This window comes from Eubalaena glacialis, chromosome 2 (assembly GCF_028564815.1).
Source record: "Eubalaena glacialis isolate mEubGla1 chromosome 2, mEubGla1.1.hap2.+ XY, whole genome shotgun sequence".
In the NCBI taxonomy this organism is placed as follows: domain Eukaryota; kingdom Metazoa; phylum Chordata; class Mammalia; order Artiodactyla; family Balaenidae; genus Eubalaena; species Eubalaena glacialis.
The window spans coordinates 112,260,832-112,275,258 of NC_083717.1; the positions used below are offsets into that span (position 1 = coordinate 112,260,832).

General features: G+C 47.1%; 1 protein-coding gene across 6 annotated transcripts in view; it reads left to right on the plus strand.

Annotated features, from left to right (window-relative positions):
• RASGRP1 (RAS guanyl releasing protein 1) overlaps positions 1–14,427 on the plus strand; it is a 488,763-nt gene that overhangs the window by 407,997 nt on the left and 66,339 nt on the right. For 2 of the 6 annotated variants that reach the window (XM_061180532.1, XM_061180536.1), the window contains one exon: positions 8,925–9,106. The exons of 3 other annotated variants lie outside the window; for them this stretch is intronic. In XM_061180532.1, coding sequence (XP_061036515.1) covers positions 9,031–9,106 — 76 coding nt within the window. In that variant the 5' untranslated portion in view covers positions 8,925–9,030. Of the gene's footprint in view, positions 1–4,268; positions 4,477–8,924; positions 9,107–14,427 lie in introns of those variants that run through there. One more of the 6 variants, XM_061180531.1, reaches the window with a different exon arrangement.

Genomic DNA, 14,427 nt, shown 5'->3' on the forward strand with positions numbered 1-14,427 from the left:
CCCAACCTACTAATGGATCAATTTTGAGGGTCCTGACCAACATTTGTTTTTTAATGTCATTAAAAAAAAAAAAGATTTGAAAGGATCATGTTTCACACAGCTTGTGTTTCAGTTTGACATGTACATCTGAGTCACAGAGTGTAAAATGTGATGTTACACTTCTCACCACGGAGTAATATTCAAAACTGTTGGAAAGCCACCGACCGGGCAGACCCAGAAGTTGGACATTATGAAGGCCGCTTCCACAGAGAACCTCCCGCCCTTACTTCCCATGAGTCACTTTGGAACTCAGCAGCCGGACCCTGTAAAGCAGAAGTCAGATCCCTTCCCTACTCTGTTCAAAGTCTTCCAGGGACCCCCCATCTCACTGAGAGCAAAAGCCATGAGACAACATGTATTTCTGTTTGTTTGTTAATATCCTAAAACAATTCCAAAATCAAATAAAACATATGGGCTCCATGATGTAAAGAAATATGACCTGTGGCGGAGAGAGGGTCCCTGAGAAGGGGCTTCAACAGAGACGAGCAGCATCCTTCAGCTGAAAACAAGAATGGATATCTTAAAATACCATTTATATGACATTCATCAAATTCCCTTTAGAGAATCCTGGGGGTACCTTAAGGAGGTAGAACGCTCTCCAGAAGAGCTGGCCCATGGACAGAGAGACTCCCAAAGAGGCATGGGCTGCCTCCGTAAGAAGATGCCGAGGACAAAGAAACATGCAGGAGTCCAACCATAAGCCCCCAAACTACAGGCCCAGAGCAAAAGTGGCTACTTCTCACGTGGGCAATTTCTCTAGCTTTGGTCCACAGTGAGCGGCAGCAGGGATGTACGGTGTTCAATGTGGGATGGCCAGTCACAATGATAAAATAATGAGGCCAGTTCTCCCTGTCTCAGAAACAGGAGCGGCACTCAGCAGGAGAGGAAAGGATGGTGCCACATCCCCTCCCTCCTTTTCTCTCTCCATCTCTCTTCACTCTCCCGTGGAGCTGTGTGTCCCTAAATGTGGCAGCTCTGTCCTCATTGGCCCATATGTGTGCCTCAACCGGAATACCCCATGGTGTCCCCATGAGAGCGGGGGTAACCCAACTCTGCGGTGGCAGCTCCTGGAAGTCAGGGTATAACATCCTAGCATATTTGGACTCGTCTGTTTATTAGACACGTAAGCTCATGTGAACAAGTCTCTTGTCTGTCATGTTCTCTGTCAGATTCTCAATGCCAAGGACAGCATGTGACACTAAGTAGGGACCCAGCAAATGTATCTCAAATGGGTGAAAAAATGTTAGACCACAGAGTGGAAGCTGTGGTGGCCAATAGGTACTCCAAGCATAACCAGCCATCAGGCAGATTCTGCAAGGTGGGTTTGCACCCCCTGCCCCTGGAAGGCAGCCTTGCGTGTGCCCTCTGGGGAGACTTGCCAGTCTGCTATGCGTTTGGTATAACTGTGCCTGTGTGCATCTAGGTGAAAAGAGATGGCAGGCGGAAGGAAATACACGAGCAAGAGCACTGAGGCTTGTGAGGGCACAGGGCACAGCAATTACCAGCAGTGACCAAGTCACAACCTAACAGGTCAGGTGCCTGGAAGGGCATGGCTGGAGGCCAGGCTGGACAGGTAAGGTTAGTTGTGAAGGTGAGCAACATTAAGAAGTTTGTAGTTTATTCTGTAGGCAACTGGAGAATTCCTTGGCAGTTTGGAAGCAAAGAAATGACATGATCAGGTAATTCTGAAAACAACGTGAAAAAAGGATCAGAGAAGAGGAGGTTCTACAACTCGGGAGGCCTTTATGAGGCTATGACACATGTTCAGGGTCAGAGATAACTGGGGCCAAGACGTGGCTGTGGAGATGGAGAGGAAGCCCTGGGGGACAATTCGGGGAGGCGATCAGTTGGAAATATGCTTTGGGATGTTAGATATCAAGGTTAGATATTCAGACATGGGAGTCATTTGGGTCCTGTTGAAGTCATGGAAGAAATTAAAAATACCTAATTTGAAAAAAAAAACCCACCGGATTTGAGTAGTGGATCATTTAGAAAATCTGATGAAAACAGGTATTTTTAGTTGCAGAGGCTTCGCAGATACTCATCAAAAAGCCAAGTAAAAGGTCTGGGGATATCAGTTAAGAGCCCCTGGTTGAAAGAAGAAAGAATAACAGAGAAGGGGTCCCAAGGAATGACCTTACCCAAAGGGTGAGCAGAAGATGACAGTGGTCCCCAGCCTTTCTCACCTGTTATAGAGACATTGACTACTGCCTATCAAAGAGTTTGGAGAAGCAGAAAAGAGGATAAGAGAAGAAGAGAAAAGAAGCAGCACTTTGTTCCTGAGGTCAGAGGTGTCTCAGCACCATGGAGACTAACCACATGGCAGAAGATGAAGAAAGAGTTGGAGCTAACTTCTAATTTTTTAGGTGTTTGGAAAAGACAAATCGCTCAAGTAGGAACAGCCAGATAAGCCTCTTCAAAGAGTTCAGCTGGGCCCAGAAACCCAATCAGGTGCAAGTGGAATGCAGAGCTCTCAGGAAGCCTGAGAGGAAGAAGCTTCCTAGGTAGAAGCAGGCCTCTTTCTTTAGAAAACTCGGCAAGACTCACAAGACTTGTTTCTCGAATGAACGAATAGCTAATCATTTCTATACTTATTACATAATGAACTGCAGGTGTATAGCTGCATACAACCGCCTGCAACTGTGTTCAGTATTGTGTGTATACACCCAGTAGCCTATCTAAACACAGTTACATATATTTATGCATTTATATAAAGGTACGTGTTTATCCATTTGGCATGTATACATATGCATATACAGTGTAAGTCTGGAAGAGTGTCATAATTTAATATTTATTAAATATCCAAATGTTCCTTCTATGTGTATGGCTGTGACCGAGGACTTGGTTCTATTACACAATGTTCATGAGGATTCTCTGGAGAAATTTCTTACCGCTCTCAGGATCAAAAGAGTTGATCTTCTCTTGAGCAATTTTTTTTTTTTTTGTCTTGCATGTGACAGAAATTGAATTTTAGACAAGGCTTCCCTTTTGAACATGACTGCTAGAAATCCAGGAGACAAGTCTTTGGTCCCACGTGTAGCAAGTGTTTTGGACTCTATGGAATGCATTAAAAAAAAAATTCATTTCTGGCTCCATTTTATGTACTTTAATTTTCACTTTTCATACACTTCGTGAGTTACACACCTTTGTAAGCTATCTTGGACTGTTTGTTTGTTTGTTGTGTTTAGGATAAGGTGGCATATACGTATGAGGCTTTAAGGTCCAGAACATTATGGCTGGGAAGGGACTTATTAATGTGACTAGAGTTAGAGCATGTGACACTGATAATGGGTATGTTATTAGGACAATCCCACAGCGATTACAGGGAGTCAGCCAGATCTCAGCCCAGGTCGTGGTTCTCTCTGCTGTGTACTAGTTGTGTGATGGGAAGCATATTATTCTCTAACCCTTCATTTATTTCGTCTTTAAAACAGTGACCTCTTGGTATTTGGGGGAGACGGCGTACATGAGGAATGTACAGAAAGCACTTAGCACAAGGCACTCAGTCAACATTAGTTATTGCTGTCACCACTATCTTTTCGGCAAGCAGGGGTAGGCAGCCATTTCTGACCAGATCTGCCGTCAGAAAGTCCTCCCCAGCCCTGACCCCCTCTCTCCCATATCCACAGACGCCAGGCAGCTGTGTCCCGCCTGACCTGCAGCGCACCTGCACACTCGCTGCCTCCCGCAGGGTGCCAAGCACGTATCTCCAGACCAGTCTTGTTAATTGCTACCAACAAGACTCCCAAAGGCACAGGCTAAGGCGGACCCATAACCGTGTATTCGTTCTTTACCCCACCCCCGACTCTGCGCTCTGATATATACCAGAGAGGCCTGCGAGGGCACGAGGGGTCTTCGGGAGACTGGACTGAAATTCGGGAAGGCGGGAGCAGAGTGGGGGGCGGCTGTTGCCCCGAGAGCCGCCAGGTGAAGCCGGTTTCCCCCGGCTCCCAACCCCTCTCCTGGCGCTGGTTTGGTGATATCCACGGCACCTGGAGCCTCCCCGCCCTTCCAGCTCCGCTTCCGTCTTCAGCCACGGGCCGGGAGAAGTAGCCGCCAGGGGTGAAAGGCGAGATTGGAGGGAGGCGCAGGCCTCCGGGGACTACCGAGTAATGGGGGCAGGTTTCGGGGAAGAGCTGAACAGCGCCACACATTTCCTCGGCGATAACATCAGCGTTTGTCAGGTGGTTGGAGCGGGCGTGTGTGTGCGCGCGCGCGCAAGGAGGAGGGCGAGGGGGCGCGCTCACACAAAGTTTGTGCCTGCGGGTTCGTTGCGGTCGGGCGTCCTGGGCGAGGAGGCCGGGGCGGAGGGGCCCGGCAGGCGGTGGTGGCGATGCGCCGCACCCCGCCGAGCCCGTCCCGCCGCGCTGGGTGAGGCGGCTCCTGGAGCGCGGCCGCGGCCATGGGCACCCTGGGCAAAGCGAGAGAAGCTCCGCGGTGAGTAGGGGCGTCCGTTTCCTTTCTTGGGGCGGGGGCCACAGCGCGCGCGGCCCCAGGACCTCGCCGGGATGGGAAGTGGGTGGGGGGGCGGCACGGAGCCGCCTCCTCCGGGAAGTTGCGGGCCCGGGGTGCGGGCGGCGGCGGCCGGTCGGGGTCTCGGCCGAAGTCGGGGGAGACGGGCGCGAGGGACGGACGAGCCCGGAGCGCCCTGCGCGCCTCGCCCGACGGACTGGGGAGGGAGCCGGGTTGTGCGGACGCGCGGCCAGAGTTGGCCCGGCGAGCCCCGGAATCGCGCTTACCGACCTGGTCCCCCGGCGCCGGGCCCCTGGAACTCCCACTCGCGGACTTTCCGCGCCCCCTGCACCTGCCGCAGCTCCGGCAGCGCCACCTGGCGGCCCGTCCGGCCCTGCGAACGTCGGGCCGGACCCAGAAGGCCAGCTGCCTTTGCCAGGAGTGCACAGGGGTCAGTGAGCCACATAACCACCTGGGTGGAAACCTGCACTCGCCTCCACCCACCGTGATCCTAGAGACGTGTTTTAGGAGGGTCTTGGGGGTGACAGAAGATGAAGGAAAAGTGACCGTGAGTGAAAAAGCTATTGGCAGGAGAAGGAGGCCTGGAGGGGCCAGGCAACTTTGAGCTTGTCCCCCAAAGAGCCGGAACTGGACAACTGCCTGGCAACGGCCTGGGCTCAGCATAGGGCCGGGAAAGCTGTGCTCTTCCCACCTCCATCCACGCAGACTCTGTTGCTCCTGGCCGTGCCCAGTCGAGGCAGGAAGCGTTGCCCTGCTGGACCTTATGGATCTAAAAGTTCTTGGTCCTTTATGCCCTCCCCCACCCCGTCCTGTACCGTGAAGGTCCAGCACTTTGCCTTGCACCGGACTGAGAGGAGGAGCTTCAGTACATTCAACTGAGTCTGTATTATGGGAACGGGGAGAGGACAGGACTGGAAGAAATCCTCACTAGAAGCCAATAAAAGCCATCTTCCACTGCAAAGAAAGTTGTGGAAGCTTCCGTTCGTTCTCCTTGTCCATTTCATCCCTTACTCTTCTGGGCTGAATTTCATGAAAAGTTCAACCCGAAATTGTGACCTCCACTGAGATACCTGAGGCTGGAGTGGATTGCACCTGAACCACTTCAGAGTTTTGACAGTCTCCTTCAGCAAACTGGATGGGGCCTTAGCAAGTTTTAGCCTCAGGAAACACTTTCAAGTTGTTTCTCTAGGGCGCTTTTTTTTTTTTTTTTTTTCCTAATACTTGAGGGAGCTGGTGAGGAGACGTTTGCCTGCTTGCCTTTAAAAATACATATGCCTTTGCAGACTTAGAGGTGAATTCATTCTATGTCTAAAATAAAGCATTTTATAAATCCTTATCTACAGCCATTTCACCAGAAGAGAACGATTTGAAGGTTTGTCACATAGCAGCCAGTCAAGAGACTCCACAGCAAAATTGCCCAGCTTCCTAGTTTATGGTGCACATAACCCCCATCTTCCTGACCTCTCAGGATGCCATTTGGGTTTTAGCAGTTTCTCTTCTCCCTGGTTTCTCCTGCCCAAGCCCTCTGAGTCTCAGCGGCCTCCCCCCCGACTGCATCTCACCCTCCCTTCCCCGTCCCCTAAATACTCCCTTCAAGTTCATTCTTTCTGCTTGTATTTTACCAGTCCCTCCTAGTTCTGATAAAAGCATCTACCTCTGAGAATCACCTCCTGCACCAAAGTGGTTTCCCCTACAGGTGACACTAGGAAACATTGCCAGACTTAGAGCCAGGGCAGTTTTTGGAGTCCTGAATAGTTGATTCTACCAACTGAGGGAGAAAATGGAATTTTCCCTGGATTGGCCAGATGAGAGACAGAGGTAGACACCCACATCCCAGTCCCAGCGGGAAGAGCTGTGTGTGGAGACAGCCTCCAGTTGCCGTGGCCTCTTCTCTTGGGGCTAAGGAGAAGTAATATGGAAGGCCTAAGAGAAAAAGAGGCTTCTAACAAGAAGGACTTTGTTTTCATCTTTCCCAAGTCTGCCTTGGGTAGAGGTCTTAATGGTGAAGAGGCAGCAGCTAAGGCCAAAAGCTGACTTATCCCAACACTGGACAACCAGTGCCAGGTTTAGAGAGTCATCACTACTTCTGCGGAGGGAAGGGAGCATGGCATGGACACAGGAGGCTTGGCTTCTACCTGGCTCTGCACTGGTGCCCGGTCACATTGCCCTTCCGAGCCCAGACCTCCACATGCATGGGGAAGGGCTTGGAGAATGACCTTGGAGGGGCCATCCAGCTCTGGGGTCTGAGGACTTTTGGGGACCTGAAAAAGAAGTAGGACCCAAGATTCAGCCTTTATGTTATCAGCTATGCTTTTGGAGGATTTTACTTTTGTCTTAAGTTGAATTGACCTTTTCAGCTCCTCTTGCTAATTCTGATGTAGTGAAAGGTGCGTAGTCCCAGGCACAGTAAATATTTATTAAACCAAACCAGAGAGGTGCCAAGTACAAATCCCAGGTCAAGTACATATGAGTTCTACAACCTTGTCTATGTCATTTAGCCTCTTTTAGACTCAGTTTCAACATCGTGAAATGGAGATAACATCTCTCTGGGCTGTAAGCTTTAAAGACCATGTAAATCCCCAGCCCAGAGCCTGCCATATCAAAGGTACTCAACTCAGGGTGGCCATTATTTTCTTTCATTTTCAGATGCTGATCTGATCTTGGGGCTATCACAGGGCCTGGGTAAAAATCAGTAATGTCCAGAAACTTGATCAAGTCCTGTAACACCAACCTGATCTTTCAGAAATCACTGCCTTGGCTTAGCAGATTCCCAAGAGCCAGTTTCTGATTGGATTTCACTGAGCCCATCCTAGGTTGGAACAGATGGCAGCAGCCAATGCCAGACCAGCATTCTGGAGCTACTTTGAAAGGGAACTCGAAGGTCAGGGTGTTCCCTTCACGAGTCTGGCTTTGTACTAAGTGGTCCCACTGTCTTTTTAACAGGGTGGTTTCCCAAAATCCATGTGTGCCCTAGCATTTTATTTTGATCTGAGTACTTCTTCAGCTCCTTTTGGGTGAGGTTACATCTTGTCGAGAAGCTTTCCTCAACACTCCACTTAGAACTGGTTTTCCCTCCTCTGAGAACATCACACGTCTTGCCCTTGACACTCACAGGACAGTTATTTAAGATTTATAGAGTTATCTTTTCTTGGTCTGGTTCTGATTCTTCAACTAGATTTTTGTATTAAGGAACTTCCAGATCACCTTCATACTACAACAACTAACATAAAATGAGTATGTTTTACAGTTTGCAAAGTACCTTCACAGACTATCTCACTGGTCCTCTCTGGCCTATCACACATGTGTTGCTCATAGGATAAGTACTTATGATTAATTAATGCCATCATGTGTTTATCAAATATATAGTGGTTAGTTAAAGTTATGGATCTCCGGTATATTTCTTTTCTTCATCTCCTCTTTGGTAATAAACATGAAATAGCCAAAGCCACAGTAAGGAGAGGAGAATATACTCAAAGGAGTTATCAGCAACAACACCTATCACTAGTAAACCTTCAAAGATGATAGATATGTCTCTGTATGTTATGTTTATTTTTTTAATGGAAGGAAAAATAAAATGCTTAATTAACCTACTGATATCATTTTGCAAACAACTTGACTTACACTGATGAGGTCATGACCAAAGGTAAAGCTAAGTGAAAGTGGAGGAAGGTGACCTGTTGGGCTGTAAAGCCATTTCCAGATTCAGACTTGTCCTTTTGTATTCACTTCTGGAATAAAGCTCTCATAATAAGTAAGGACTTGATAGGATAATGTTTAATGATAAAAATGACTCAGAATGATTATCAGTAATGAAAAACAGAATCTTAGAACCAACCAAGATTTGTGAAAAAGACAGGGCTAGCTTAAAATCTAAACACCGCCCCCATAACCCTCACCCCCTGCACGCGGGTCCTCGGTCTTTGCCTTCTCCCTCAAAATCCTTAAAGATGTTTCAGAGGCCACCTGACTTTCTCCAGTAACTCTGGTGTTGCTCAAGAGGAATGAATTTAGCTGAAGATGAGACCAAACTTAAACAATTCTTAAGACCCAAGTCAGTGGTCTCAGGGCTAAAATAAAAATTTATTGCTAGGAGCTAAAAACTGCCAAGAATAGTCTTGCGTCTGCCTCTTCCTTTCGGGAACTGGAGAAAGCAGGCCAAAGCAATCCTAACCCCAGGCTGAGGAGCCCTGTTTGCAACCCTGAAGTCTCACCTTGCTATTAGTGTGAGAGATGTCTCTTTAACAGCTAACCAGTCCGTTTGGTGCCTTTACCAAGTGGGAGGGGTATGTCTTATCAGCCCAACTCCTGGGATTAATTGTCTTATCTCTACTCCTTTCCTCTTCAGTCTGCCTGCAGAGCAGTGTGGTCATCCCCTGGGCGCTGTACTCTCCCCGCCTTTTCTCTTTCCCCAGGAAACCTCATGGCTGCAGAGCAGCCTCTAAAGCCAGACTAGAGGGGAAGCCCTCCAGCAGCCCCCTCCCCTCCCATCCCAGCCCGGCCCAGATCACCCAGTTCCGAATGATGGTGTCTCTGGGACATTTAGCCAAAGGAGCCAGCCTGGACGATCTCATCGACAGCTGTGTTCAATCTTTCGGTGAGTTGGCGAACTGCCCACATGCATAAAAATCGCTCTCTTACTTTGTTCTTCCTTAAAAAGTGCGTTATAGAATAGCAACCTAGATTGCATTTGGGGTTTAAAAATAGCTCTTGAGCCTTTGAAATGTTGGAGACTGTGCAGTGCCTATGGCACATGACTATGTGGGTGTAATAGGTCGTGATGAGAAGTGCGATTTAAAGCAAGAAAAGTTACTGAGGAGAGTTTGCATTTCCAATTTTCTCAGGATGGAGGTTTTTCTTGTGGTGAAAAATATGATAAAATGCAGTGGTACATCTGGTGCTTTTCTGTCCTTGTGTTCTTGGGGCACACAAAGACTAGGTTACCTGAGCAAACGCTGTTATCAAATAGAAATTCGAAAGCCTTTGGATCATTTGGACAATAAAGTCTTAATAATTCCCCTCACAATCTTGAGGGTGGTTGTGGAGGAATAGGAGAGGACCAGGCAAAGCCAGATGTCTGTGCCTGAAAGGTACTGGCAAATGAGCGGTGTGATTGAGGATTGAAGATCTATAAAATGAGCAGACAGACACATGGGCGGGGAGTTATCTAGGCGTGCACTCTGTCATCACCCGTACTCACAGTGAGGGATGAGCAACTTAGTGCAGCTGACAAGCAATTATCGACAAAGATGCCCTATTTGTAGGCACTGTCTTTCTTTTGATTGTTATATGTGAAGTAGTGATTGAAAAGTACTAAATGTTTGTTCCCGTTCCAAAAAAGAAATGATGGAAAATTCATAGAGTTTCAATATCACTGGCCCCCCTCCTTGCCCCTTTAGAAACCCCTCCATCTCCCACCGGGAAGCAGATAAGCATGTGTGTCTCAGCTCAGAAGCGCCAGCCCGCCCTGCCCCGGCGCCTCCCAGGGAGCATAGGGGAGGCTTGATCAGATCCCAGGTAGCACAACGTGCAGGACTGTTAGAGCTAGGGATTATTCATTGGCTGGACCTGTCTAGTGCTCAGTCAAACCTTGTTTGTAGAATTCAGAAAAATTGACATTTTGGAGATTCTCATTTAGTACAATTTAGCAAAACATTGAAAAGAATAGTTTTGGTGGGGGACATATGTCTACGTATAGCTGATTCACTTTGTTATAAAGCAGAAATTAACACACCATTGTAAAGCAATTATACTCCAATAAAGATGTTAAAAAAAAAAAAAGAATAGTTTTGGTGATTCCACCATTTGGTTTAAAGCAGCCGTTCTCAAATGTTCCTGCAAAATCACATGGAGGTTTTTTGTAAAACAGATTGCTGGGTCCCACCCGCAGGCTGGCTGCTCTAGCAGGTCTGGGGTGGGGCCCAAGAATTTACATTTCTATCAACTTCCCAGGTGATGCTGCTGCAGCTGATCCAAGAACCTCACGTTGAGAATCACTGCTTTATTGTTTATTTTAGATTTTTTAACTTGGAAAAGAGGGAGTATTTTTACTAGTTTAGCATTAAATTTTAATTAAATTTCTATTTAGTTACACTTTAGTCTTTCAGCTGAGGATGAATTTGGGAGCAGAATGAATGGTTTTCTATTTCAAAATAATCTCTTTGGAAAATATCCATCCATGGAGATAAGCTAGAAGATGGGGGGGATGGGTGGAAGCATGGCTGTAATGAGCCATTATTCATCATGCACTTTACTTTCACCTGGTTCCCAGCTTGATAAGCTGCAAAGTTCCTCACACAGTCGTGATAGTCTTATTTACTGGTCTTTAGCAGGGCACTGTGACTATTTCATGAATAAGCATTTCTGTTCTCTTTCCATTTCACTGTCGAGGAAACAAGGTCCAACAATATCTTTATCATGCCATCTTTCTTCCTCCCCTGCCCGCTCAGTTCAAGGCTGTTGCCCTAACCTTCAAATCATCATGACGTCAACCTGAAAAATACATGACCGATTCTCAGGTCCTGCAAAATAAAAAATAACCAAGCCTGACCCACTCCCCTAAGTGGATCCTAGCAGGGCTAAAGATACTGTTTCCTGGATTATGCTGAACTGAAAAGTACCTTAAAATCCCAAAGCTATTAAAAAAAAAATACCCATTGAGTCTAATAGTCTTTTATCCATTATCATGAGGTATCAACAGCCCCTAATTAAGCCCCTAATTGCATCTGACATTCGGCTGGGCCTTGCATGAGAGAATTACAGTGACCGAACCCCTATTCCATTATTCAAGCTTAGAATACCTGAGGAGTGCACCATTCGGGGAAAGAAAAAAATGTACCAAAGACAGGGCAATGATAAGGTAAGGTGTGCAGGAAGAATAAATTCTTTAAACCATGTAGGCTCTGAGTGAGTTCACTCCAAGGGTGAGGGCATAGACTAGGGAGAGCAGCCACGGTCTGTTCAAACCCCTCTCGTGCAGGGCGTGGGAATGCTGCCGAAAGGCAGCAAGGAGCCATCACAAGGCAAGACTTTGCACCTGAGGTCCTGCAGGGTTTCCTGCCACAGAATTTACATGAAAGAGGCAAAAAAGAAAAGACACCCTATGTCTGGAGGGAGTGGGAGATGACACTTTTGTCTGTGAATTCCACTCTGGTTATCAGTTGACGCGTCTAGTGGGGCAGGGGTGTGGAGCTAGAGCTGGGGGCCGGGGAGGCCAAAGCCGGATTGTGACAGGCAGCCATCCACGGTAGGACATTGCTTGTGCTTCTGTAGGTCTCCTTGGAGGTGATCCGAGAATAGTAAAGAGCGAAGCTGATGTTTATCTTGAAACTTACCTTACTGGTTATTTTCTCTGGTTAGTATAGAAGAGTTTTTGCTTTAGAGTAAAACAGTCTAGCTTAATTTTTTGTTCATGAGTTTAGAAGTCTTCTCATTTGAATACCCATGGAAAGAGAGGGAAATAACACCACCGAAGTACGGGGAAAGTTTTTTTATCAGGGGGAGTGGGGCGGGGGTCATCCCTCCCTTCAGACTCAGGTTTCAGCCACTCCTCCCAACAACTTGAAAAAGAAAAAAAAAGGGGGGAGGAAATAAAACCTCTTTTGAACACAAAGACTGACTAGTCCATTTACTTTTTACTACTGTCTCAACCTCACCTTGGTGCAGATGCTTTGAAGAGGTTTGAACTGGCTACAGCTGTGCTGTCCAGTATGGCAGCCACTACCCACCTGTGGCTATTTATGTAGACATTTTAATTAATTAAAATTAAATCAAATGTAAAATTTAGTTCCTAAGCTTCACCAGCCATAGTTCAAGTGCTCAGTAGCCACAAGTGGTACCTGCTGCTGGACAGAGTAAATAGAAAATACTCCCTTCTTTGCAGAAAGTCCATTGGATAGCACTGGCCTGGGTAGATGGTTGACCGGAAGGGGAAAAGCAGTGTGGGATTTGCATTTTTCTAGCAGCTCCAGCTAATAGTCTGAATACTGTCTAAGGCATCCTGGGCATTTGGCAGTCTTTACTGATGGCTCTCTCTTTAGTATTATTAACCATTAATTACCACCCACACTGTTCTCAGAGGAAGGACTTATTACAAGGCTGTTAGGTATGGGTGGCCAGCACGTACAAATTAAGGCCTCTAGCAAGCCTCTAGCAAGCGTCCCGATGCCACATACAAGGTTACAGATCTGTGATTAGAAATTCAGAGCCTTGAGTCACAGTGCGTTGCTTTCACCATGAAACAACCCACTCCCACCTTCTGTTTTAATCAGAGGTCATGCTTTACATTGTCACCATATTATTGCTTATTAATCCACTCTTCCACTGAACATAATGAGGCAAATCATCACAACCCTGGTACGTTTATGTCAAATGTATGTGAATCACACCATCTGTTTCAGAGGTAGGAAAGACCTATGAGATCATCTGGGCTTTTTATAATGTTTTCACTTTGTAAGAGGGCTGCCAGCTTTGAGGGCCAAATGGAAGGCTTCAGATGTCCCAATTCTGCCCCCCTCTGAATGCAAGACAACTTCTGACAGCCTCAGAAAGAAAACTGCAAACATGTCCCAGCAAGGGACCCTCAGCAAACAGCCCTCCTGCTCCCAGGTCGAGTGTGGGAAGAAACTCAACATCTTTGTCTTACCTGACAGCGAGAAAGGAAACACAGCTTAGCTAGTATCTTATTTATGGTGTGTTGTTCATTTCTTTCTTGGAGGGCTATATGTATTGATTTTCTTTTAAACTCAAAACAACTCTGAAATAGGTCAGGTATTAGTGTCTCTATGGACAGAGGAGACAATAAGTGGAGCCTGTGAGAACTGAAACAACTTGCCTCATGCCCCCAGCCCCCCAGCCCAGTCTAAAGAGAAAACACGCTCCCAGAAGCCTCTTGAAAGCTGAGCTGGGCCATGCTTAGGTCCTTCTCCTAGGGCAAGCTCCCTCCACTCGGGGGAGACCTGCATGCCCCACAGGACAAGTCTGCACTCTGTGCCCACAGTCTGCAGGCCTGGTGTCTCCCAGATTAGAAATAAAACTCCATTCAATGTAGGAAACATTTATTGGACCCCATCTATATGCCAGATATCTGCTTGAAATTCTCTCAAACAAATTCTGAATTAATTAAAATTAGTGTGTGCATTGTATCTCCCAAACGAGAAAAACCTCCAGACTAATAGGTATATTTCCCGTACCACTAATAGATGTATTTCCTGCAGTTGGATGTTAAAAGCGTTGTATAGACCTCAGCTTATTAAGGGTAAAACACTACATCTATTTTTAAAGTTAGATCCAAAAAAGGCAAACACATACTTGTTGGGACTATTGTTCCCTCCATGGCAGAGGGAAGATTCAGTGTTCCTCACCACTCTGCAACTTAGTCTGTGCCCAGAGGCAACAAAAGCACAAGACCAGACGCCAAGGGCCGTGATGTTGAAGGGCAATCGGACTCAGGAACCAGCAACTTCAAGGAACAAAGCCAAGTGTAGGGTCAGGAAGGCTGGCCATTGTGAGGACAGGCCCTTTGTGAAGAAGACCACAGCTGTCCCAGTAGCCTCCTCAGTGGAATCTCCCATCTCTGGGAATCATGGTTGTAAGATTTCGTATGTATAGGATGGTCCTTGGGGCACCCACGTCCTGAGGCTCCTGGGCATCAGAGCAGCTCCCGGGCATGACTGTTCTTAGCCCTCTGGAGTGAATTCGTATTCTATGATTGGGATGCTGTATATTGCAAGGAGCCTCCTTGCTGTATCTTTGATAGGCTGGCATGTCTACCCTCTCCAGGTGTGAGGTATAGTGACTAGAGGGAATTTCCCATCTCCTCCTTTCTTAGGCCTGGCGGGCTGGGCCTTTACCTGAATTGGCCCCATTCATCTTCACAACAACTCTGTGAGGTGGATATTATTTTGCTCTTTTAATTAA